This window comes from Ursus arctos, unplaced genomic scaffold, assembly GCF_023065955.2.
Source record: "Ursus arctos isolate Adak ecotype North America unplaced genomic scaffold, UrsArc2.0 scaffold_8, whole genome shotgun sequence".
In the NCBI taxonomy this organism is placed as follows: Eukaryota; Metazoa; Chordata; class Mammalia; order Carnivora; family Ursidae; genus Ursus; species Ursus arctos.
The window spans coordinates 49,668,931-49,696,168 of NW_026623100.1; the positions used below are offsets into that span (position 1 = coordinate 49,668,931).

At 42.8% G+C, this 27,238-nt stretch overlaps 1 protein-coding gene across 2 annotated transcripts; it reads right to left on the reverse strand.

The window, feature by feature from the left end:
* Window positions 1-10,211: 10,211 nt before the first annotated feature.
* On the reverse strand, window positions 10,212-25,847 carry SLC20A1 (solute carrier family 20 member 1). Of its 2 annotated transcripts, none has more exons than XM_026480548.4 (11): window positions 25,598-25,847; window positions 24,526-25,140; window positions 24,241-24,381; window positions 23,740-23,825; window positions 19,299-19,395; window positions 16,701-16,820; window positions 14,707-14,976; window positions 14,029-14,587; window positions 13,065-13,250; window positions 12,225-12,309; window positions 10,212-11,171 (listed from the first exon to the last, which is right to left on the reverse strand). In XM_026480548.4, the coding sequence occupies exons 2-11, from the start codon at window positions 24,869-24,871 to the stop codon at window positions 11,010-11,012; spliced, it is 2,052 nt and encodes a 683-aa protein (XP_026336333.2). In that variant the 5' UTR covers window positions 24,872-25,140; window positions 25,598-25,847; the 3' UTR covers window positions 10,212-11,009. The 2 variants fall into 2 exon arrangements, with proteins under 2 accessions (XP_026336333.2, XP_057165072.1); XM_057309089.1 differs by having other exon boundaries at window positions 14,707-14,850; window positions 25,598-25,833.
* Window positions 25,848-27,238: the final 1,391 nt, after the last annotated feature.

Here is a 27,238-nt window from a genome sequence, read left to right on the forward strand (position 1 = left end):
ACCCCTGTGTTCTCTGTTTTACCCCATGTGACCAATTTAGGCGGCCTGTTTCAGAGTCCTCAACTCCAGAAGCACACTGAAATCCACAGGAGGCCTTTTAAAAATCCCGATGCCCAGGTCGCACTTACACCTAGGAAATCCCAATGCCCCAAGCTGGAACCCAGGCCTCGTCTCTCCAGGTGAGTCCAGGGTGCAGCCATGGTGGAGAACCACTGGCCTATGTAGTCCTCTCAGGAGAACGAGGACCGTGAAACAGCAGACACCCCACCTGTGGGTTCCGGCTGTTTTCACTCATCCTTCCATATATAAAACACGAATTAATTCCTTCTTATTCTTTCTAATGATTTTACAATTCAAGTCAATTATAGATCCAATGGCAGCAATAAGACTGCTTAGGCCAGGAACTGGGACGGAGTGCTGGCTGCCTACACCAGCGTCTGTTCCTTCCCAGCTCCTAGTATTACAACTCCAATTCCAAGCTGGGTATGTGGCTGCCCAAGTGAAAACCGTATTTCCCAGGGCAAAGGATGAGGGAGAAGAGAAAGCTCTTCTTTACCAAAGAATGACAATTAATAAACATACAAGGAATGAGAAAAATAGAAAAATCACCATTTTATTATTTTTTTTCTTTAAGTAGGCTCCACGCCAGCGTGGAGCCTGTGGGGTTTGAACTCACGACCCTGAGATCAAGACCTGAGCTGAAATCAAGAGTTGGATACTTAGGGGCGCCTGGGTGGCACAGCGGTTAAGCGTCTGCCTTCGGCTCAGGGCGTGATCCTGGCGTTCTGGGATCGAGCCCCACATCAAGCTCCTCTGCTGTGAGCCTGCTTCTTCCTCTCCCACTCCCCCTGCTTGTGTTCCCTCTCTCGCTGGCTGTCTCTATCTCTGTCGAATAAATAAATAAAATCTTTAAAAAAAAAAAAAAAAAGAGTTGGATACTTAACTAATCCAGGCTCCCAGGTGCCCCAAAAATCACCATTTTACAACCATCCTAGTGATAATGGATTCAGGCCAGATTCACCAGTGGATACTGAAGCAATTGGGTGAAAGACTGCTAAAGCATAGGATGTTCACACAATCTCGCTTTCACTCCACCGAGCAGGTATTAATTCCAAAGATTCTTCCTAAATGGAGAACTCTGGGGCACCTGGCTGGCTCAGTCGGTAGAGCACACAGCTATTGATCTTGGGGTTGTAAATTCGAGCCCCACATTGGGTATAGATTACTTAAAAATAAAATCTGAAAAAGAAATTTTTTTATAAAATAAAATGGCGACATCTGGCAGGTTCCCCCGTGTTGGTTAAGCTCTCATATCTCAGCCTCTAAGCTTTGTGGTGACGCTGGGGCTGGGGACACGCCCAACCAGGCTTACAGGGGCTTCCCTACTACGGTCTGCCACTAGGGGGAGTTACGAGGAGACCGCAGGGGCAGGAACTTGCTTGCTTCCTGTTCTTGTGAAGGTCACTCTGACATTTCTTCACTAGGACAGCAGCTGTCCCCTCCTATACAGCAGCCCTCACAGAATCAGCCTCTTCACAGACCTTAGTCACCAGCCGCCAGCATGTCCTCCTCAATGGCTGGGGACCCGCAGCAGCCAACAGCAACCCTTCCTCAGAGGTCTGAGTTTTCAGCTTCACCAGGGCTCTTCTACTTCTAAAGTTTTAGTATTTCCAACATCTCATCTTTGTTTCCCCAGCTTCAGTAGCTGCTCTGTCTAGGACACTGCTGTGTCTTTTTGCCATTTCAGCTGCAGGTTAACACTTCATGCCTCGTTAGCTCTTCTATTAAATTCTCTGTCAAAACCCCTATGATTTCTGTCTTCTGACTGGATTCAGAGGCAGAAATTAGTACCAAGAGTGGGGTTTATATCCCACCCCCACCACGTACACATATCTTACTAAGACATCTAAACTACTTGCACTTCCTGCTCATCGGGATTGAGTGATCAAACTTAATACTACCAAGAATGAGAAAACTGGCATGTCTGGGTCTTTAAGTCTTGAGGTAGAGATCACATGCTGAAGATGGGGCAAGATAGAGTCTGTCTTTCTACTCTGATGATTATGATGCCACTGTAAACAGCCCTTGGGCCTCTTTCACTTGGTGAAAAAATAAACTTTCTTCTCTGTTCTTGGGATTTCCTGTCCCTGAGGTTTGTTTGGGTGTTTTTTAGATTTTTTTTTAAATTTTATTTATTCATTTGACACAAAGAGAGAGAGAGAGCATGAGCAGGGGGAGAGGCAGAGGGAGAGGGAGAAGCAGATTCCCCACTGAGCAGGGAGCCCGATGTTGGGCTCGATCCCAGGACCCAGAGATCACGACCTGAGCCAAAGGCAGATGCTTAACCTCCTGAGTCACCCAGGCACCCCTCCTGTCACTCAGTTTAACCTAATCCCAATTTATACAGAGCCCTATACACTTTTCTTCAAAGACACGCCACCAAAGTTAGGTCCTTTATTTCAGACTTAAGAAATAAAGGTTTAGTTAAGGAAAATTGTTTGTCCCACCAGCCAAGGAAAAGTATCAATGTCAAGTTGAACATGACCATATCAAGAAAATTACATATACTTGGAGGCTGAGATCCAGTTAATAAACACTATTTACAAAGTGCTTATGAAGTGTCAGGCATCACAGACTTCACATGCACTATTTCATATAAACCTCACGAAAATCCTGTACCATTATTATCACCATCTTTAGACAAGGGAACTGAGGCCTAGAAAGATTAAACAGCCTCCAAGATACACAACTAGCAAGCGCTAAAGCTGGGATTCGAACGAGATAAATGTGGCTCCAGATCTCACGTTCCTCACCACTACACTATACTGTCCATATGAGGTAATCAACTACCTTTAAGAGTTGAATTTAAAGCCTTTCTCTATACTAGACAGTGATTCTATGGGGAACGCTGAGAAAAACCAAAGATTCTAAACAGAAGTGTCACATTAACTCTATACGCACAAGCTGGCAGTATTCCCAAAAAGCTGGCAAGGCCAACCATATTTGATATGGATGCAGAGTGTGCCAGAAGCCAAGGCCTTAGCTAAAAGAAAATTATCTCCCTTCCAAATCAATAAGGTACACACAAGGCCCCTCATAGGACTGTTCAACGAATGGGAAATATTGACTAACATTCCCAGAACCTAGCCCCCCCAAAAAAACTTAATTGAAATTAAATTTAATAATGGCTCCTAGGAAAAGATATCAAATCAATAGGCACTGAGTGCTTATGGGCTGAAGCTTGATCTCTAATGATCCTTGTACGCAGCATAAGCTCTCCCTGGAATTTCCAAAGGTCCATTATCCTTAGAGCTAACCTAAAAAGCACCACTTCACTTTAAGAACCAAACTGGCAACTCAGCTGCCAACTATTATTTTGCAAAGCAGGACACAGTTAGTTGAGAATTATATTTTTCCAATTAGCACAGTGGGAAACACTGTTGAGGCATTCAGCCCAAGCCTGCAATTAGAGAACATTTGCTTGCTTCTAGAAATAGAATGAATGGGAAGTAGAAACCTGCTATCTAGGTCTTTAGCAATAATACTCTGGGAGGAGAGACCTTGCTCTATCAGCAGTCCCCAGAAAATAACCATCTTGTCCTTTTAATAAGTAGCATTCCGCACTGCACCACAGAATGTTCAGATGAGAGAAATCCAACATCATCTCTGAATGTAACAAAAAGGGTTTACACTAAAGCCCAATCATTAGAAAGGCAAGGACTACTGCCAATGAGCAGCTCCAGTGTTTTCTTTTAGTAGTTATTTTAAAAAATCTATTCATAAACTCTCAGAAGTCTCCATCTGTCACAAAAGGAAGAGTTTGGTATAAACACCTCAGCAATCTACAGCCAGCCGACCCCTCTCAGCTTTTCAAATATCCCAACAGATGGGATTTAGATCTCTCAAGTAGAGGTGAAAAGAAAGGCAGAGAACAGTATTACAGAGAAACAAGTTTCACACCACAGGTAGGAGATCAACAACCTTACCAAAATTTGGAGCACTGAAGAAAATTTTGACATGAGGCAAGAGAAAACCATTGGCAATTAAGACATATGAAAATCAGGGCACGTGGTGGCTCAGTCGGTTAAGTGTCTGAATCTCAGGGTCGTGAGTTCAAGCCCTGCATTGGGCTCCATGCTAGGTGTAAAGCCTACTTAAAAAATAAAAAATGAAAAGAAAAAAGAAAAGAAAAGGGAGGGAGGGAGGAAGGAAGGAAAAGAAAGAAAAGAAAGAAGAGAAAGAAAGAAAATCTTACATACTGCACTGTAAAGGGTTTTAATAGACCAGGCATCCTCTCACAGCACTAGATTTTATAGGGAACACAACCCAGCTTTTACTGAGCAACAATCTTAACTTTGTCACCTTTTGTCTCTAAGCAGCTTTATATAGCCTGAAGGGGAAAGAGTGAAAGAGGGTGAGAACAAATCCTTTCATTTCCTGCCAGTCAGGAAATGCACTGTAGAAAGCACTAGCTTTGCCTAAAGCTTAGACCAGCTTGCAAAGGACCTGGCAACTTGCAAGTAAACACAAGCACAATTGTGTAACATTTATCTAGTGCTCGGTACAATGGTAGGTTAACCGGTGACTCAACGTTGACCTATTTATTCTGTAAATGACACCATTTAACTTCTAGACATCCAGGGGGCTTTACAGGAGTGAACAGCTTCATCTCTCACAAAGAAGATTCTTCAAGCGTGTGTGTACATGCACACCTGTGCGCACACGCATAGGCCAAGTGCCTAAGATACGCCAGCTTTTGACAGCAATGACAAATTACTGACAGGCAAGCTACTGACAGCTACTTTTGGGGACTGGGGTCGGGAAAGAGGAAAGTAAGTGAGGTTCTTTTCATTCTCTACCTTCTATGCTTAAATGTTCAAAAACTTTTTCAATGTAAACATCCCAATAAATTTTTCACTTTAAAAAAGTTATTAAAAGATCAGTCAAGAATTCCTAAGTAAACAAAGATTAAAATATTAACTTTCACTCCCTCTGAAACACCACCAAAATGCTAGTAGTAAGGGACTACTGTAGAGACAGATAACAGGCGTGGATACAAAGCCACGAAACTGGGGCGCCTGGGTGGCTCAGTGGGTTAAGGTTAAGCATCCGCCCACAGCAGGGCTCTCTGCTCAGCGGAGCCTGCTTCTCCCTCTCCCTTCACCTGCTGCTCTGCCGGCTTGCACGCACACGAGCGCGCACTCTCCGTCAAATAAATAAATAAATCTTTAAAAACTAAATAAATAAATTCAAAACCACCAAACTACAGAAGCTAGGCAAGGTAAGCAGATGTGTCAGACCCGATGAGGCTGAAGCTAAGCTGGCCACTAAAAGGCTCAGAAATCTGAGAAAATGGTACCACCAGAAGACAACATGAAAGAGGGGTTAACACCAGAAAGACTAAGCCTAAGCAGCTGTTAAGGCACACTGCGGTAACATTTAACACCAACAAACACCCGCTATCGTTTAGACATATCCCAAAGTAATTCACAGGTAAGAAGCTATGGTTGGGATTTGCTTTAAAATACTCCAATAAATAATCGAGAAAGAAGGGGTGAAACAATAGCAGAATACTGAGTGTTCTTGGGAGCTGGATGATGGGTAGAGCGTACACAGGGTTCATTACACTCTTGTTTTCATGTACATTGAAAGATCTCCATAATTAAACTTTTTTCTCTCAACAGCAGCAGTTAAGCCCCCAGATCGTTTACCCCACACTGTGGTCGGGCATCTGTCTCCCAGGTGGCATTAGACTGGAAGTTTATTTTATAAAGGGTACGAGAGGGTCCACGGATTGGGAAATTGCAAACAAGAGTTATACGCAAGGAATATACAGGCAGCCTTCACTATGCACAGGAGTGGGTCCATAAAACACAATGCAAGCTGAAACCATGCAAAACCCCCTCATAATCAACAGGAAAAATGATGGTTGTCCTGTGAATTCTAAAAATTTGTCAAAACATTAAAAACTGAGTTATAAATGTGTACAGAAATGAAAAGAGTAGTAAAACTACTATTTATTTAGCCCACTAATTTAAAACATTAGAAATATTGGGATTCGACGTTTTGGATCAACTTCCAACATTTTGCCTTTATCAAATGTTTTGGAGTATCTCCAAGAATTTCCTTATTGTGAAGTTGTGGCCACCATCACTTCTGGGACATCCATACCGTTTTCATCACTTGCTCATTTATACCAAGAAGCTCACCTTCACGAAGTTCCCCTAGCTGCCTGTCCAGAATCTCTCCAACAGCAGCAGCAACCTTCCCATGGTCAAATACAACTCATGTTCGATTTGAATCCCGTGGCTATTTGCAGTGTAGTACGCTTCTGCCACACTGCATATTACTGCTTTCTGCCATGATGCTTCCCATTTCTTCCAAACTCAGCTACAGAAACTGCGAAATCTCCAATCGTAGCATTAGTAGCCATCCAAAAGTCCATTAAAAGCTGAAATAAACCTGTCCACTGGCTGATCAATGAAGTTGTGTTTGATGGTAAAAACACAAGTTTTCACATTTTCATTCAAAAGCCCAAGAGAATCTGGGGCATAACCCAACAGGAGTGCTAAAAGCTTACAATGTCTCTCTCCCACTAGGAGAGAAAGAGGCAACACCATCAAAAGCTCTGTCCTCAGTGAGTAAACTGACCAACAGATGAGCCGCAAGCAGTCACCAGCAGACTTTGAAGGAAGTGATCTGATAAGCCATTGATGGCGCTGGACGTCTGTTCTTTTGTAAATGTGATCTGTGGACTAAAGGGCCAGCATTCGAGTTTGTACTTGATGCAGTTTCTCAGAGTGAATATACCAGGGCAACTGAAATCTGAACCATGTTGTTGGGGGACTGCTATTATTTACCTAAACTGCAGTAACCGATTTTCATGCACACTGGAGCCACACAAAGCAAGGACTGCCTGTATTGGACACAGGGAGATGAAAGTACATAGTGACCTCTTCCCTCACTGAGCGCCAGAACTTTGAGCAGTCAGGCCTTTTACCCTTCTGATTCTTCTCTGGGATTCTCCCAAGGAAAAAGTCTAACCGGACCACCCTAAACCCGGGTTTCTCAGCCTCAGACTTGACATTTTAGATCGGGTAATTCTGTGCTGTCAGGGGCTGCCCTGTGTACCATAGTGTTCACAGCAACATCCCTGGCCAGCAGCAGCTCCCCCTGCTGTGACAACAAAGAACGCAGCTGCCCAAGACAGAGGTCCCACAGCCCCACCCACACACGCAGAGCTTCCGCCAGCATTTTAGTGCTGCACTCTTATAAATAGGAAATGAACAGAGATCACCAGGCCACTAAGGAAAACCACTGGCATTAGAGACTAGAGTGAAAAGCCAGAGTGAAAAACAGGAAGAAAAACATTTTAATTTTAATTACCACTACTATCCTCAAAGAAGAGATACTGATTGCATCCATTAATAAGATGCTATTTTTTTAAGGTTTTGGAAATCAGAAAGAAACAGGAATTTTAATAGGATTAGACAGGAGAGTTAAGGGCATCTCTCTCAAAAAAAAAAAGACAAGGTCAGAGAAACAGAAAAATGTACTAAACAAAACAGTCAGAAATTAGGACCAGCTGGGTAGCTTAAAAAGTTCCAAAAAAAAAAAAAAAAAGGTATCAAATTAATTCAGGAAGTTGCTAGAATTGAAAAATGTTGTTTTCTAGACTCAGTGAAGTACTCAGTCAACTAGAAAGTAAACCAACTCTTCACTGTCAGTTTTCCAACACTAAGGACTAAAATTCCTAACAAGCTTCCAGAAAGATGGGTCATGTACACATAAAATAGGTTTCAGACTTCTTCCACAGCAGCACTAAAAGCAATGCCTTCAATATTCAAAAGAAATCATTTCAAACCTAGATCCTATACTCAAATTTTCAACTAAATGTGAACATATAATAAAACCATGTCCAGATGTGCAAGGTCCCCCCAAAAATCCTCCCCAACACTCTTCCCAGGAAATTGCTATAAGGTGTTGTCCATGAAAACAAGGAAATAGGGGCGCCTGGGTTGCTCAATCGGTTAAAGCATCTGCCTTCACCTCAGGTCATGATCCCAGTGTCCCAGGATCAAGCCCCGTATTGGGCTCCCTGTTCAGTGGGGAGGAGTCTGCTTCTCCCTCTGCCCCTCACCTGGCTTGTGCTCTCTCAAATAAATAAAAAGAAGAAAGAAAAGGGAGGGAGGGAAAGAAAAGAAAAAAGAAAAGAAAGGAAAGGAAAGGGAAAAGGAAAAGGAAAGGAAAACAAGGGAATAAACCAAAAAAACAAACACAGGACCTCAGTAAACAGGAAGCCTAACAAAGGAGATAAAAGAAACTCCCAGAGGGGCACCTGGGTGGCTCAGTCAGTTAAGCATCTGCCTTCAGCTCAGGTCATGATCCTGGAGTCCTGGGATAGAGCCCTGTGTCAGACTCCCTGCTCAGCGGGGAGTGTGCTTCTCCCTCCCCTTCTCTCTCCCAAATAAAATCTTTAAAAAGAAAAAAAAAGACAACTGGTACTGGACTGATTAATGACAAGAACCTAGAAAGACTACTCCAGGGAAAAACAAAAAGTTGTACAAGAAAAGTGATTACAATATATTAAGACTCAGCAACTCAGTAACAGCTTATAAATACTACACTACCTTAGCGAAGTTAAGACCCAGTTATACAGTGAAAGTGAAATAGGGTCTGCGTATGGCAAAAGTTGAAGATGACTAAAACTACACATCACTTACCACTATGGGAAGTCAAGAGCCAAAAGCTGGAAGGGCCAAGTAGTTATACAAACGTATGGCATTCGGCGACGCTGAGATAAATACCAAAAGGGACTGAGTGTCGCAGCATCAGGAAAGACAGAAATGGTGGTGGGAGACCCATTTTTGTTTTAAGCCTTGTTGAATCACATGACTCCTTAACATGCACACGTATAACCTTGATTTTAAAACCTTTCTATTTAAAAAAAGGCAACCTCTATGCCCAAGAAACATAGACCAAGGCTCTCCGGAGCACATATCCCCCGCCCACGGTAGGTATTACTATATATGGAAATACAAACTCCCTCTGGTCTCTTCTTAGCCCCTCGGGTTCCTCTTACCCACACCTAGCCGCTCTAGGAAGAGAAACACATCCTTGATTCAAGTATTTTCTCAACTGTTTTCTCCCAAGCCAAGGGGAAAATGTTGAGGAGGGTTACTATTCATTTAATCACAGGGAAGACAGGATCGAGGCTTGTGTGAGGTCATTTACCATCAGGAAAGGAAACCAATACCAAAATTCAGGAGCGTCTCCTTCAAAACCTTCAGTTCAGGGATTAATGCTAAGTTCTCCTTTACCGTACAGAGCCCCCTCCCTCCTTCCTCAAATAAAAAATAAATAAAAATTTAAAATTAAAAAAAAAAAATCAAAAGGCTACTTTCAGCCAGCCCCAAAGGCTACAACTGATGACCGTTCTCTGCTAACATGTAATACTGGGAAAGACGCAGCTCCCCAGGCCGGTTCTACCACCCGTAAGAGAGGGATGAAGACCTATTCAAAGAGGTCTTGAGGATTAAATGTATGTAAAAAGCTTAGCACAGTGCCTGACCTTAAATGGTGAACACTGACTAAGCAAGTCTACAGCACGTACCCAACCAGTGATCTAATCTCTCTCAGGCATAGGTCAGGCAAGCTTAGCTTTATGTGGTACAGTGTGGCTTCTCAAAAGCATCTTCCTAAAACACAACTCTCAGGACAAGAACCATCAACCTAGTTTGCAAAGCAATGTACTTTTCATTAACTGTTCTGATCAAAGGTAAAAGAGGTAATGGGTCAAGACTGAAGAACCCAACACTGAGAATTTTTAAATAAGCTGAGCTACACACACACATACACACCCCACCCATCTTAACATCCTTCATAATAGCAAAGCTAGTAACATTCTAAATAAGGATATGGTAAAATAGTCCAAACAGGAACTTTGTGGCTGTCAATGAGTACATTTATACACGCTAACGTGAAAGTGTCTAGGCTGTGCTATTACAAGGAAAAATGTCAAACAGCTTTGTACCTATGGAGTTAAGTCATGTATATTCTGGGATCACAAGAAACTTAACAGGGAGGAGTGGGGAAATTTAAGTGGAAATTTAGTTCTCATTTAAGATACTCACACTCTCCTAAGAATGCATAGGGCTAACTGATTTGAAGCCCAGATGCCACAAGTATGAACAAAAACCATGAGAACAAAATTTTCTAAAAACTGTAGGCTTTTTTATTCAGTTAAGAGGTAGACAGATGAACATGGAAGGCTGTCCCATTTAACTTGCCCAAAGTTCATATTCCACTCCATTCATCCATCCCACACTGCCAGAAATCATAAAGAAATAACCAAGACTGCCAGAAGGCTTTTTCTTCCTACTTCTTTTTAGCAATAACAGTCAATAAATTGCTTGCAAAGAAGTTACTACTAACTTAAATTTCACTGTGTCCAAAGAACCTCGTCCCTATAAGAAGTTCCCACATATGCCAATGGAACCTGCCACTACCGACAGGAGGGCAGAGTACAAATGGCTCTATTTCTCTAAGAGACTACAAGGGAAGCTTCAGTTATGCTTGTTGTTAAGTCCCTGTGCACGTTAGGGCAGAAGCTGGTGAAACCACCAAAGCAGAGCACTGCGTCAAATGGCTCTGAATGGTTTAAAAAAAAAAAAAAAAATCACAAGTTATCTTCAGAGACAACATTAAAACATAATGGAATTGAAGCCTGATACAAAAAGTAGAGAATTATGTACAGGAATTCACAGCCCAAAAGGAAAAGGGACCTCAATAGGAACCAGTGGAAACCTGGCTATTTTACATAGCTAATTTTGAGACAAGTCATATTTAGCACAAAAGCAATTATAGCACAAGTAACACTTCCCTCCCACAGCTCCCAAACTTTAAAAAGACTCTTGTCGGTCTTCTGTAACACTGTGATCCTTCTTCAAAGGAGCAGGAATGTGTAAGGTGGCCCCAAACATCAACGCGAATTTTAATCTCAAACAGCTTCACGGTCTGAGGATGACATATTTGAAGACTGCCATAATAGCAGCACTGATAACGCCAGAGATGGGGACGGTAACAAACCAGGCCATAAATATGTTGCGGAAGAGTCGCCAGTCAACAGCCTTTTTGGATCGGAGCCAGCCAACAGATACAACAGAGCCCACCTAGCAGAGCAAAGGATCAAGGAAACTGGTTAATAAAAGCCAATGGTATTTTGGTAACAGACACATGATCTTACATAGGTAAGGAGCCCCAAATTGCTGATGAGACTGATTCCATGAAAGAACGTTTCTAACAGGGTAAGAAGCAGATTACTCGTGGGAAGATGAAGGCAATATAAAAGTCCAATCACTACATCTGTGGTAATTGGGGTAAAATACAAGAATGAGAACACTTCCTTTCTCTCTCCTGAGCTACTGGCATTTTTTTTTTTTTAAGATTTTATTTATTTATTTGACAGAGAGAGACACAGCCAGAGAGAGAGGGAACACAAGCAGGGGGAGTGGGAGAGGAAGAAGCAGGCTCCCAGTGGAGGAGCCTGATGCAGGGCTCGATCCCATAACGCCGGGATCACGCCCTGAGCCAAAGGCAGACGCGTAACGACTGAGCCACCCAGGTGCCCCTGAGCTACTAGCATTCTGACCAACTGCTTTAAAAATTAACTGTTTTAATACATTAAGTTTCAGGTTTTCCAAACATCATTTTAGAGGAGGACAGATATTAGACATCACAGCCAATCACCTGGAGATACCTAGAAGAAAAAGGATGACTCACAGGCTCCATGATGAACCAACTTAAATCGCCTTAAGGGAGCCAGTTTCTTCCTTTTTCTATAGTTATTACATAGCCATCAGACAACTTCAGAATTCAGTGAGATTCTCAGTACTTCAATTCTGAGGCTATGAATATGTACCTTCTATAAATAACATTGCCCTTCAACAGCCCAACATGCCTCACAGACGGGCTAACTATATGTAAAAGGACCTTTGCCATCATTTGGTGAGAACATACATTATTGGCTTAAGAGTACTAGACCCAAGGAATTGTAAACCGTAAGCCTTCACATTATTGCAGTTATTTGTCCTAAATCTGTGAACTCTTCAAGACTCCCAACTGCATAAAACTTTCTAAAACACAGTATCACACTTAAAAACAAACAAACCTCTCCATATTACTAGAATCATTCAATAGACACAGTACTTATACATTACACTTACTTTACAATGTGTTGTACTGATGGGAAGACCAATATTTGATGCAATTACCACCGTGAGGGCAGATGCCAGTTCAATACTGAAGCCACTGTAGACATAAGAACATTACTTGTCAAGAATGGAAGCTCATTTTTTTATAAGCTAACATTACTCCAAAGTTAACACAATCTTACTGTGCTCTATTCAGTGACAAAACCTTCACTAACATCTTTAATTGGCTATAGCTCCTGAAATCTGTTTTTTTTAAGATTTCATTTATTCATTACTCATTTGAGAGAGAGAAAGCACAAGTGGAGGGGTGGGAAGAGGAAGTGGGAGAGGGAGAAGCAGACTCCCCACTGAGCCGGGAGCCCGATGTGGGGCTGGATCATGACCTGAGCAGAAGGCAGACGCTTAACCATCTGAGCCACCCAGGCACCCCTGAAATCTACTTTAAATCAGGCCCTCTTCCATCTTCTCTAACATTTTGGGGTTTTAAGGGTTTCTAGAAGCCCATTAATAAAGTTTACACTTCTATTTTGAAGAATTTAATAAACATCAGTCTTAGCTATCAAGTAAAAACAAACAAAGGACAAGTATACAGAGCTATTCGCTCCACAAACACACACACCTTTCTCAGAAAAGTTGTATTATTAAGAGACCACTGGAGATGAATATTTGACCAAAATTATGTTTAAGGGCCAGACAACATGTAAAATTGAAAAAGTTCACAACAATGAGAGTAACGTCAGGAACTTATACAAGCTCGGGGTATATTAGCTGAAAATTTTTGTGGTAACACTACACAGTATTATGTGTCCTAAGAAAATGAGCATTAGCCTAAGACTTGCTTTGCCAACTTACCTAGAAGGTGTGATTGGTGTGAGATCTTTCCCCATGGTCTGGATAACTCTCCTTCCCCAAACCCACAGACCAATACAAATACCAACTCCACCGTAGAGCAGAAGCCATATTGGTGTTGCTACTTTTGAAGAAACATCTCCTGTGTCATAAACCAGATACAAGGCAACAAGAGGTCCGATGGCATTGCTGAAAGAAAAAAGAGGACAAAGATGATTTTTCAGGCAGAACTAGAACTTGGCAAGATCATTTGCTAAATGACCTACTAGATAATTTAAAACAAAGCTGTCAAGCTCATTTAGCAATCCTTTCAACAGAAATAAATGGAACCCCAACATACATAGAAGAAAATGAAAGCTATTCTAAGAGAAGAATCCCATGCATTTGGTGGCCTATCTTCCAACAGGTAGCCTAGAACAACTCAGGTTCCAATGACCTGTTTACGAACCACAGAACTAAGGCCGACAACCTCCAAATGCATTCCCTAGGGCATTGATTTTTAAGCTTTCCATCTCAGTATTCACAGAATTTACTATCACAGAACTGGATCCTATCTTGATAGACAAGACCTCTCCATGAAGAATATCTGTGTTTATCATCTACGGAAACATTCTTTGTACTTTCTCGAGAGAAAAAAAAAATTTTTTTAAACATTCTTTGTAATCTATCTCTAAAGGAAAAACAAAAAAAAAATTTTTTTTAAGATTTTAAGTAATCTCTACACCCAACTCGGGGCTCGAACTTACAACTGAGATCAAGAGTTGCATGCTCTACTGTGAGCCAGTCAGGCACCCCTCTAAGAAAAATTTTATTGCCTATTAAGTCAATAACTGCTATTACCTCATCCTCTCCAGCTTATTCGTGTCCCACGGGGGGTATGGCACCAAAGCCACAAGCATAGCCTTATAAAAGGGATAAGGTGATACAAAAACAGAAAGCGTGATGCTGAGATTCCAAGTCAACTGACCTGACGTCATTTCCACCATGGGCGAATGACCCAAAGCAGGCTGTAAGGATCTGCAGGAACTGGAAGAGGAGAGACACCTCTGGTTTATCCTGGTCATACCATTCTTCTAGAGAGCCGCTACTTCCTTTTCTGTCACCCAGACCCATCTCTGCCTTGACACTCATGTCCATCTCGGATGCCGAGTGCATGTCAGACACAGCATTGCAGTAACTGGTGTAACTGTCCATTCGAATTCGCTTCTTGCTGTCTGCATTAGGCCATGTCAGCTTCTCCATTTCTTCACCTTTCTGTTCACCTTCTTTGGCACGGAATGAATCCAGGGGCATGCCACAGATTGCCATCGTGTAGGAAGTATAGCTATTATTGCGCCTCAAGGGTTTGTCGCCAGAGTCTCCCATGCAGTCGCCCACCTTGGCAAGATGTAATTTATGGAGCAGCTCTTTGTATAAGCCAGAATCTTTATGCACGGTGTGATACTGATAGTGCCCACTGGAGTTTATCTGGTTACTGACGGCTTGATTGAACTGAACAAGGTTCCCATTAGGCAACTGTACCGCCCCTGGCCAAGACCAAAACAGTAACATTAAAAACAGCATCAGGTCCAAAGAGTGAGCCTCCTCCCCAACACAGGTAACAAAGTAAAACTCTTATTTTGCCCACTGAAAAAACTCCACTCACCATTCATGGTGCTGTCTATGCTGGTTTCCTCTTTCAGATCCACGCTGGGAAGCCTCTCGCGCTCTGGAGCTTCCTCTAAGTCTCCAAGTTTGAATGAGACTGTTCTCTCCTCCACCACAGCTCGGAGGGGCACAGTGGCAGATCCTACCTCAGAAACAGGATTCCTGGTTTCAATATCACTGAGAGACAACTTTGTTTCTTCGTGATCTTCTTTCAAGCTATTCTTTTTTTCCATTAAAGGGCTTTCAGAAGGACTAGACTTTATTTCTCCTAGAAAAAAGGGGTTTTTTTTGGTTTGGTTTTGACCAAACTAACTCGTTCCACATCTTCCCTCTCCCCCACCTCAAAAAAATCCATCTCAAAGTAATATATTTCAGTGAAAGTTCAGGATGATTTTTCCCTGTCTGCTTCACTTGCCATATCTTTCCTTTGGGAAGAAATCAGCAATGTTTCAGACGCCACAAACTTTTTCAGTAAAGGGCGAGACAGTAAAATGTTTAAGGCTTTATGGGCTCTGTTGTGTATTCTTCTCCTTCATAAAACAAAGGTTCTGATTTTACAAGAATAAGAACTATTCCTAGCTCCGTGCTGACCCATTCTGAGGTAAAAGGTACCTCAAGCATGAGGTGGACAGATTGAAAATTTACAATGCATCTAATTCATGTTCTTTTTTTTTTTTTAAGATTTTATTTATTTATGTGACAGAGAGACAGCCAGCGAGAGCGGGAACACAGCAGGGGAGTGAGAGAGGAAGAAGCAGGCTCCCAGCGGAGGAGCCCGATGTGGGACTCGATCCCGGAACGCCGGGATCACGCCCTGAGCCAAAGGCAGACGCCTTAACGACTGCGCTACCCAGGCGCCCCTAATTCATGTTCTTTTTAAAAAAGGAATGCCCCCAAATTTCAGTCCAGAAGTTCAAGCAAAGGAACACAGCTCAATACAGGCAACTAAAGATGACAACTTGAATTCCCATCTCTGTAAAACAGACATGCGCTTTAATGTTCCGCCTTATGGTTCTAAATGCCATGACTAGGCAGGAATATCTTCCGCCCAGTCTACCAATGCCCAGTACGTTTACACGTTCATTCAGGCAGCACAACCACGCTATAGACTATAAAACGTTAGCAAGACTTGTCTTCTCTTCTCCCAGACTGGGGGAAAAATGAGGTCAGGAAGTCATGCAAGCCTTATTCCGACTGTGTGCACGGCACAAGCAGACTAGCACAGACCAGAGCCTCTCAGAGGCGCCTCAGCGCAGTTGCATGACGCAGCTCTCTTCCTAGTGGCCCTGCAGTGTGTGCATCCCTCCACTTCCCAGTGGCAAATGAAATCACTAACCAAGCATTTGCAGATGAAAAGGGCAGAAAAAGATTACTTTAACAGATCTCAGCCAGTAAGGGAACGAATACAAGATTTAAATGAGACTGACACTAACAAAATTTACTCCATATTTAATGACACTCCACTACCGTATGTAGTAATGGTCTAAATGATTCCTTCACATTAACACTGGAAAATATCTACCTCTAGAATTTGTGCGACAATTCTGAGAATTAACCAAATCTAAAGTTAGATATAAATATGTGACTTAGCTTTGCCGGTCTAAATCTGAAGTTACACATATACGTAGTTAAGGAGAAAGTTCTCTCTCCTTGAAAATATTTTGTACCTACCCCTTATTACACATTAAGATAACCTCACAGTTCCCAAGTAATGTTAAGCTACTTCTCTGTGTATTTCTGTCACCAGCAACTGATGTCAAGGTAGATTAAATGACCAGTTTGTCCCCAACATATGTCAATTATTCCTTATGAGTAGGCCTCAGGTCATTTCAAGTCAATAAAACCATAGTTTGGACAATAAACCCATCTCCTGAAATCTCATTTAAATTTTTGACTTTGCCAATTTATCCAAATAGCGGACTTTTATTAAGTGATCACACAAGAAACAAGCACATTGCTAGTTAAAATGTTCTGCTACAATTTGTTACTTACGTTCGATTTTTCTCTTCATCCTGGGACATACAAAGAACCAGACGATAAGGGCACAGAAAACTGCACATCCCACCGAGATGAGGATGGTGCCCCACAGAGGAAGTTTGTCAAAGCCCAGCACTAGGAGATAAAATGGTGCATCTTGAAAACCCCAGGGCAACAGCCCCCTGCAACAATGTGTAAACCCTCCTCTGGGGACTCTGGGGTTCCCCAAGCCAGCCCATCACCCTTTATAACTGCTGCCAGCCTCAGGTCCACAGGGTTTTTATTGTGCTCATGACTACACAAATTCAGGAGGGGAGAAAAATCCCATGGTCATCTGAAACCCACACCTTCACCTCTGGCCCACTCTCCACACCTGCTAGATTAGATTCAAGTCTCCCAAACTCCTTCAAAAACTAGCTTTTTTCCTTTCTTACTTAGAAGGTAATAAGGATCACTATAATCTGAGGATCTGCAACTAGCTACGAAAAAAATGGAAGCGCTCCACTCCCCAGACTCCAGATGGTAGCTGCCACACATTATGTTTGCACATACAGATTTTGATGTTAAAAAAGAAAGGGGCCCCAAGAGTCATATTTGTCATTCTGACAGAATTCTCTGTGGAAGTTATCAAATCCCTTGTATTACCCTCCAGTAAAATCCTTTAACAAGATTATCTCTTAGGAGACATTATCAAACTAAGATATAGAAAATCAGAATATTATCTATCAAAAGATAAGAATAGTTCAAAGGGCTATCTTTCACAAGAAGAAAACAGTTTAGTGGTAATTTCATTAACAAGCCGTATCTTAGAGACTTGCCTACTTTTCACCTGGCTTTGGGATCATTAATATCAGTCCTCATCTGCTTATCACTTAAGTGCCAACAGGCTCCAAGCCACTAGCCTAGACTAATGACGGAAGCAAAGCACTACAGAATTCTATTTAAGACTAAAAGATGTTATAATGCTCTATAATTCATCCAAGAATAGCGCAACTACCTGCAGTTCTTTTGCTTTATTCTGATTAGGAATTAAAGTACTTATAAAATGGAAAATCTATTGCCCCCCAATGATTAATATTTAAAAATAAGATATAAATTGTAGTCCCTTCAAAACTAAAGTTCTATAGTGACTATAAATCTTTCCATTTTAATTCCTATCAATTCTAACCATGTATTTAGTCACACAAACTCAAATATACATGAAATTTAATGAATCACTATCACAATTTAAATTTGCCTGTGTTCCAAGTCAAAAAGGGGAAACGAGAAGGGGAAATTTTTCTTATAAATGATCCACAAAGAACAGAACAAAACTATCCCAAGTTCCTTTTTCAAAAATGAAAGTTTAAGTTTCTAATTTCACTGAACTATGAGCTTTACTGCTACCAGATAAAACATCAGTGCTTAGAGCCTCATGGGACACTTTGGTTTAGCACAAAGAAAAAACTCAATTTAAAACAGAACAAAAATGTAGCATGCAAGCTTTTCTTTGCCTGTACCATTTGGTAAGGAGTCTATGATCCCCTAAGTAAGATCAATATTCTCATAAAGTTGTCCATTCTCTTTCCTAATTATTCCAGGAATAAAGACAAGGTTAAAAATACTTAGCTAATTCCATTTTTGGTCAGTGACTTATTACTTCAGTGAAGTTTAAGAAGCAAGTTACAGTCCATTAGTCAGAAAAGTAATCAATTTAGTGGGCCCCAATGAGCATTAAAAAAAGCTAGAGAATTATCTGAAAATGAGTGCACAGCACATAGTAACATAAGTAGCTTCAAAATACTATTCTGGTTTTCCTTCCTCTCTCTCTACATGGGAGTCTTGGGCAGCAATGTACAATGTATTTTTTCCAGTGGATCACAGTCAAAAGCTCAAGAGCCACTGAGTTGACCATCAAGTCAAATGACCCTAGATACTAGCAAAACTGAACTGATCAAAGCATGTACTGTCCTTTAAGTTACAAGTGATTGATCTTTTTCAGTTGCTAAATTAAACACGTATCATAATTTAATCCATGCTTTGCCTTAGTCTCAAAATAAAAGCAATCATTTCAATCTTTATATCCTCACAAATTATTTTTCCTCTTAGCTGCATGAATTCTTCTTCCAAGTGCACTTAGGCCAGTTGTTAAACATCCCAACTCTTCTCATTCAAGCAGATTCAGGGAAGTAAATTTAGTGCTTAAAAACAAAGGTAGCTCCATTTGGGAGAGAAAAATGAGAATATCCAGCAAACCAGTCCTAAATGACTGATTATTGAAGACCAAATATAACTAATTACTCTTCAGTAGTCAGTAGTTGAGGTCAATATCACTTCCAGTATTTTTAGCATAGATAGGAGAAAGGGAAGGAGAAGGTCATATTATCGGTGGATCCTGTGAAGACTAAAGAGTAAAGGTCTGTAGTGATTTAGAATCTGAGCAGGTCTCTTTGGTTGAAAAACTATCTAGGTTAACTCAGCATACACTAGCCTGCAGCCTTCTGAAATGGGCGCAGGCCAGCCACCTTCTAGGAGATTTCAGCCCTGTAAAGCAAAAAGGGGTAAATTGGGCATTTAATGCAAGTTTTATAAACAACTTTAAATTCACATTTAAATATTTTGATATGTACTTACAAGGTGCTCCAGTATACATGATGGAAAAAAGGTTTATTCCAACTGTGCAGGCATAGAAAACTGGCAAAGCTCGCAAACCATTAGGAACTGGATCTGCCTGTAAAAGATCATTAAGATCAATACCTTAAAAGGTGTTAAAGTTAATTCATTTCCATAGAACCTTGTAAAAGGGCAGGTTCAGGAATTACAGTGCCGGTTAATGGTCTCCATAGTAACAGGAAAAGCCCAGTTGGCCTTGTGCCTGGAAGTCTCCCTACCAAGGCTGATCTCATCTTTTACATCTACCTGAATTTAAGTTTGTGTTTGGTTTTTTATTACTGGGGGGGGGGTGGGGGGGATGCTATTTCTAACAAGGCTACCTACACCAGTGACCGGTAATGTCCCAAATAATCAGTTTCATCACCCAGTGTTCTAAAGTACCTGATGTCCAGATGGAAATCTGAGCATACATCTGAGATGTACTATACATTTGTAAAAGATGTCAAGAAATAGACTATGAGATGTTAGGACATTTCTCACCATGCCTGCAAAGATTTCTTAAAATCAAAACATGCAGAATTTACCTGCAACAACCATCTTTTCTAGATATCAATAAATATGCCACTATTAACGATTTACCAAAGGGCTAAGATAAAAATCAATGGTACACTAAAGTCACTTCCTCATTCAACAGACTGCGCTAAACACTATTCTGGGCACTAAAATATGGGAATGAATGAGAAAAAGTCCCTGCCCTCAGAGAACTGACATTTACATTCTAGTACAGAAAAAAGTAGCAATAAATACTATGAAGAAAATAAAGAAGGGTATAAGGGGCAGCGATGGAAGGAGGGGCACATTGGGGAGTATCAGTGGAACAAAAGACAAACGTGGTAAGTCGACAAGCCACGTACATACCTAAGGGTGCAGAAAAAAAGCAAGGCATGTTGAGGGGAGGGTTATTCCAGACAGAGATATCAGCAAGTGTAAAAGCCCTGAGGCAAAAACTCCAAATGTTTAAGGAACTGCAAGGCCAGTGTGACTGGAAATAAGAGTTGCACTTACAACAAATGTGTATTAATTCTACAGGAAAACACTGAAGTCAAAGAGAACACAGATTTGAATATATGGAGAAGACTAAACTTTGAAGATATTACCCTCAAAGTTTAATGCTGTCTTGATCACAATCCAAAAGAAAATCTTGAGAAAGAAGAGAAAGACCCAAAGTGATTCTAAAGCTTCTGACTAGGGGCACCTGGGTGGCTCAGTCGTTAAGCGTCTGCCTTCAGCTCAGGGCGTGGTCCCAGGGTCCTGGGATAGAGCCCCACATCAGGCTCCCTGCTCCGCTGGGAGCCTGCTTCTTACTCTCCCACTCACCCTGCTTGTGTTTCCTCTCTCACTGGCTGTCTCTCTGTCAAATAAATGAATAAATAATCTTTTTAAAAAATAAAATAAAGCTTCTGACTAGGGGTGCATGGCTGGCTCAATCAGTGGAGCAAATGACTCTTGATGTCAGTTGTGAATTCGAGCCCCACATTGGGCATAGAGATTACTTAAAAATAAAATCTTTTTAAAAAAATGAAATAAAAAATGGGATGCCAGGGTGGCTTAGTCAGTTAAGCATCTGCCTTCAGCTCAGGTCATGATCTCAGGGTCCTGGGATCAAGCCCTATGTAGGCCTCCCTGCTCAGCGGGGAGTCTGCCTCTCACTCCCCCCCAGCTGACGGGCACTCTCTCAAACAAAATCTTAAAAAAAAAAAAAAAAAAAGAAGAGAAGAGAAAAGAAAAGGAATGGAATGAAATGAAATACAGGCTCATAGTTTGTAAATCGGCCGGGGGGGGGGGGGTAGGGAATGGGAATAAAGCATAAACCATGTTCTCCCTTTTACTCCCTCCAGACTCCTCTTGGTCACTCACAAGAGGTAACCAAGTCTAACAACTTCATAAAATTTTTATTACTGTATGACCCATCTAACACACACTTGAATCTTTACCATCTTTACCTGGAAATAATGTAAATATCTCACCATCCAGTTATGTAAGATGTGAAGGGGGGGGGTCTTCATAATTCCCCATCTTTAACCAGAACAGTCCACTGTTTACATACTGGATGCTCCTATAAGCCTTTGTCTAAAGAAAAAGGCTCCTCTGAGTTTGAAAAGATGTCCTAGATTTAATGTGATTCCTAACAAGAGGGAGAATGCTGAATGACCCGTTTTCTCTGACTAGCATTTAAATACTCAACAGGAAAACTTTCCCTTTACCCCTATTCCTCGTTTATTGCCCCCAGTCCTTAAGGGGACGTACCCCACCTTCATTCTGGTTTTTCCTACTAGACTACCCAATACCCTTGAAACAGACATTGAGAAAACAAAATTTTTAAAAAGCAATTTTAATGTTAATTTCCAAAACAGAATCTTAAATTGGAAAACATCCTAATGGTCAAATATTCAGACTTTAATAGCCAGGACCCCCAAAGATTACCAGCATAAGGATGTTTTCTTGATATTTAAAACCTAATGTAACCAGAACTATTCATATTCATCACCGAAAGACTCATTGATATGGGGCGCCTGGATGGCTCAGTCGGTTGGGCGTCTGCCTTTGGCTCGGGTCATGACCTCAGGGTCCTGGGATCAAGCCCCACATCGGGCTCCCTGCTCAGTGGGGAGCCTGCTTCTCCCTTTTCCTCTGCCCCTGTATCCGCTCGTGCTCTCTGTCTCTCTCAAATATATAAATAAAACCTTTAAAAAAAAAAAAAGACTCATTGATAGATTGGACACAAGGGATATATATATGTGGGCCATGGGGAGGAAAGGGGGGTTTGGAGGTCAAGAAGGTCCCCAAAGTCAGTCAGTATTGTTTTAAACACTATTCCAATCATTCTTGATCATGTCCATCCTCATTCCCACATAAAGAATATATAGTTAAGAAGTTAATATATTTAACTTAAGCTCTCAACTGTGGGTAAAAAGTACCTGCCATGCATTTCTCAAATCAGAGAGTCTGGGCACTAAAAATCCCTCTTCACACCTCAAACCAACACCATTCACCCTCCAAGAAAGAAGAAAAGTTTGTTTTGTCTTGAGACACACAAAGCCTCTCCAGAATCGGAACAATCTGGTTCCCAATATATCAACTAAGACCCAATGTAAACTTTTATAAAGCAGGAATCCCTAACAGGGGGATCCTATTAATTCTCCTGGTTCTCTAGTTGGAGGAAGCTATATGGTTCTAATAAGACTGAAAAATCTGATCTGTAACTACCGGTACACCTCAAATCTAAGCATCATGTTATCATATGCTACGGCAGTTCTGGGGATTTGGAGGGGAGGTGCTCATCATTCTGTTTGCTAAATAAAACAATACCAAACTTCAAGGCCATTAGTAGTAACAATTAACTATTTACTCTCAAATTATAACCAACATATAGATGTTTCAAATTTTCCAAGTCTTTACAACTGCTATATTCTGCCAGACTAAGGCCACAGGAAAAGTCATTAATGAATCATGGTATTTCTACAGAAGTACAAATCCTTCCCTACGGAAGCTTACAACTAGACCAAATAAGTGGGTCTGAAGATATTCTTACCCTTTGGGATTAAGCTACCTATCTCCTTTCACTCAGATTTCTACCATTTAGGAGCATTTTTAAGAACTTACAATGGACCGTTAAGAGCCACTCACCTTAGAAAAAGGACAACTTTGTTTCCTGAGAAAAATGCATTTATTCTTATTCAGTAAGTAACTCAGTCCAATGACAACATCCCTTGTCGTCTACATTTATTTTGGAGCCAGCATCAGGCTTCTTGATAAAAGAAATGCTATTGGGTCACTCAAAAGGGATTTTCAAATGGGAGAGGAAATTAAGTGACTGTCTGGAAACTTCTTTTTTGGCCAAGAAAAACAAAACAAAACAAAAACTACCTTTACTGGCTCTTTTTACCTAGTCTAAGAAATTAGAGTCAAGTCATGTGAGAGATAGAGTCCCCACTAGAAGCTTATAAACTGGTTATGATAATCAACACTATGGAAGTTAAGTACGTGGAGACCCAAACTACTCAATTTAACTATCAGCTAAAAAAAAAGCCACAAGAGACATTGTGATTTATTGAACCCCAAACTTGTAAGTCAAATTGGTCTGCATATGATGGTTTAGGTAAAGCAGTAATCTGCAAGCACCTGTAACAAAGCCACCCTGAATAAATTTCCTTATTTTTTCATTCCCAGCCTCACCTATTTCTTGGCACATCACAGTACTCAATTTTTCCTTCCTGAATGCATTCTTAGTTATTGAAAACTTGTTTCCTTCAGAGAACTCAGCAACATACAAGAAATAGATCAAACATGAATTTTTTAACTTTCTAAGGCCACACCAACCACATCTGGAAGAATGCTGGCAGTCTGAATACCACTGAGTATGACCCATCAAAGGTCATAAGAGAGGGGAGAGAAAGATTACCTTACGGAGGATGAATGCACGAACAAGGAAGAATAAAATTCCAGACATAATGCCAGAAAGCAGTGGAGAGATGAACCAAGACATCACTGGAACAGAACACAATAAAAAAAAGAAAAAAGAAAGTCAACAAATGATAATCAGAAACCAAAAAAACACTTTAAATTTTAATATTCTGGGGCGCCTGGGTGGCACAGCGGTTAAGCGTCTGCCTTCGGTTCAGGGCGTGATCCCGGCGTTCTGGGATCGAGCCCCACATCAGGCTCTTCCACTATGAGCCTGCTTCTTCCTCTCCCACTCCCCCTGCTTGTGTTCCCTCTCTCGCTGGCTGTCTCTATCTCTGTCGAATAAATAAATAAAATATTTAAAAAAATAAAAAATAAAAAAAATAAATTTTAATATTCTATCTTCAAAACTTTTTGTTTTACACCATGTATTTCGTATAATGCCATGGTAGCACACGACAAGAATAAAAATTAAAAAACCATTTAGAATTAAACATACCAATTTTTATCAGTTCAGACCACTTGACACCCTCCTGCCCCTTTGCCACAAGGGAGAAACCAATGGTTGCACCAACAATACAATGGGTTCCAGAAATGGGAAGCTTCAAAAACGAAGCCACTAGTTGCCACACAGCAGAACCTGAAACACAGGCAAGTTTTATTAAATGGCAAAATTCTTAGGAATGCACTGCTTTCTGAAGAAAATCTGAAAGGGAAAGCACAGGAACGGAACTACCCATTTGCTCACCCGCCACTAAGGGGCACACATAAAAAAAGAACTTACCAAACATCGCACTGACGGAGCCGGCCATCAACAGCTGTTGGGTTGAGTTGTACATCTCCACATCGATCAAGCCCTTCCTGATTGTTTCGCTCACTTTGGCCCCAAGTAGGACGGAGCCCACGGTTTCAAAGATACTAGCTAGGATGCAAGCTTGCTTGAGGGTCACTACACCTGAGCCCACAGCTGTACCAAACGAATTTGCTACATCATTGGCTCCCACGGAGAATGCCAAGACAAATGCAATAACGAAGCCCAGGATCAGCATCCATAGGTAGTCCACCAATGGACCAGAAGCAGCAGTAGCAGCAATAGTACTGGTAGTCAGCGTTGTCACGGTAGATGCCATTCTCTAGACTAGTGGTTTTTTTTTAATTATAAGAGAATTACTGAGCGGCTTTCAAGATGTGTAAACAGAATATGAGGTATCAAAAATGCTATAATAAATAATATATATTATATAAAATTAAATACTGTAAACTACGGCACAGAAACCGAGCTGGGGAGTTACTGCTATACGCTGCGTATGGGCATCTGTTGTCTGGGGTTTCTTTGGCTCTGGAGGGCTAAAAGCAAGGAGAATTCCATGGCGGAGAAGAGAAAGGACGCAAGTTCATCCTGGGGGGGGGGAGGGAGGGGAAAGAAAATAACAATAGCAGCGCGCCCTTGGGGGGCCCGTGCGGCACCCCGCGCTGGCCCACGCCGCTGGGGAGCCCGGCCTTGTCCTCCGCCCGCAGCCCACCGTCCCCGGCCCCGAGCAGGGCTAGCGAGGCGGTGGGCACGTGGCGCCGGAGACCTCCTCGGCCGGCGCGCGCCAGCCTCCCCACCGCCGCCTCCGCCAGCCCGCGCGCGCCCTCCCCACGAAAACCGGAAAAGGGCCGTTCCCGCGCGCGCCGCCCGGGGACCGCCAAAAAGGCCCGCGGGCGGGCGGGGTGGGGGAGGGAGACGAATAGAAACGAAGCCAGAATCTCACCGCACAGCCCGCACCGGCCCACCCGGCCGCCTCCCCCGCCACGGCGTCGGCACCTGGCCCCGGGGAGAAGAAAGCCTTATCCAAGGTGGCGCCACCACTCACCAGAGAAAACGAAGGGCCGAGAGGGAGACGAGAGGTGCAGGCTGCAGCGGTTGGCTGGAGCCACGGACGCACGCACCTGTGGTCGACAAGGAGACAGCCCGGGGCGAAGGCTCCGGGAATGATTCGGCGGGGCTTGGCGACCCACCCTGGAAGCACCCGCTGGCGCCTCAGCGGCCGAGAAGAGCAAGCACGCAGCGCGCGCCGGCAGCCATCACTCTGGCGGCACACGCCGCCGGCCGCTACTTATAGCCCGGCGCCGCGACCCGCGTGACCCGCCGCGCCTCGCCCCGGCTCCGGAGCCCCGCCCCCGGGATGGCGCAGCCCCCACCGGCCGGCGTGCCCAACCGGGTGAGCCCGACGGCGGCGCTCATTGGCCGGACCCGCGCCGGCGGCCACGCCCCCAGCGGGGAGCTTGTCCACGTGGGGAGGGCCAGCCCCCTCTCTGCAGCCTCGCCCTGGCGTCTGTGTGGAGTCTCGCCGCACCAGTTAGTTATTTGTTGGAGGCTGTGGGGGACCCTAGCGCTGCCGCCGGAGGTCGTCATGCGGAGTTATAGAGGCCGCGACCAAGGTCATTCCTAGTCACCCCATCTCACGGGCCCCGTTTCACAGTGCTGACCGCTTCTCCAGCCTTCCTTTGAACGCACTAGTGACCTGCCGCGTCCACAGGCCACACCTGGCCAAGTTCCCCTCCCGTCAGTCCAGTGACGCTGCGGGGGAGCTCGAGCCCTCGGGCTCCGGATCCAGTCCTGGCACGTTGTCGCACCTGTGACTTGCCCTTGGCCAGACAGGCACTGGCCCTCGCGGGGGAGGGAGAAGGCTCACGTGGTCGCTTTGCTCCCGCAGTCATGCTTTTCGGTGAAAACAGAAAGACTGAAGAGTCACGAGAACCAGGTTGTCTCCCCGTTTATGGCGCAGAGCCTCGGGAAGGCTGTGGGTCATTAATTTCCTGCAGACCTGTGTTTTCTGCGTCGTGGCTGGGGCGCGGGGGTTGAGGGGGAGGACACTGCTTCGGATTCAAATCCTGACTCCTACTTGCTGCAGTGTGTCACCTTGAGCAAATTCCAGATCTCTCGGACTGCATTGTCAGGAATGTAAAATGTTAACAGTCCGTACCTACTTTGTGGCAGGACTTAAATGAGTTAACGTACGCGAATGTGACCAGCACTCAGTAGGCACAGAATGCTAATTTCCGGTTTGCTCTTAATGTAAAAATGCCTGTTTTAGGATGTAGGGTAGGCTGTAAGGGGACGTTCTCTGCTTCCCAAAAGTTTTCCTATTCTTTTGATGTAAAAATTGATTTCTAGTCTCCTACAGGGTATATAATGTGGTTTCGACGTTAATAAGATTTGCTTTGCACATTTCGGGTATTTATTCTATTGTGCAGCTTAAGATCAAAACTAATCATGCCGGGAGATTAAAGTCGTGCTTTCTTGTCAGGGTTGTAGTGAGATTGAAGAATTTCAACCACAAATACTTACCAGGCTTAGAATGTTCTGGAGCCCTCCCCACCTTTTTGCCGTCTCTAGTAGCAGGGCACTGAATAGCAGAAGCGAAGATGCTGTAAATCATAGCTCTGTCTGGGACATCTGTGGAGGCTTAAACTGCACATGAGTATTCTCTGACCTATCTAGAACATCTAAT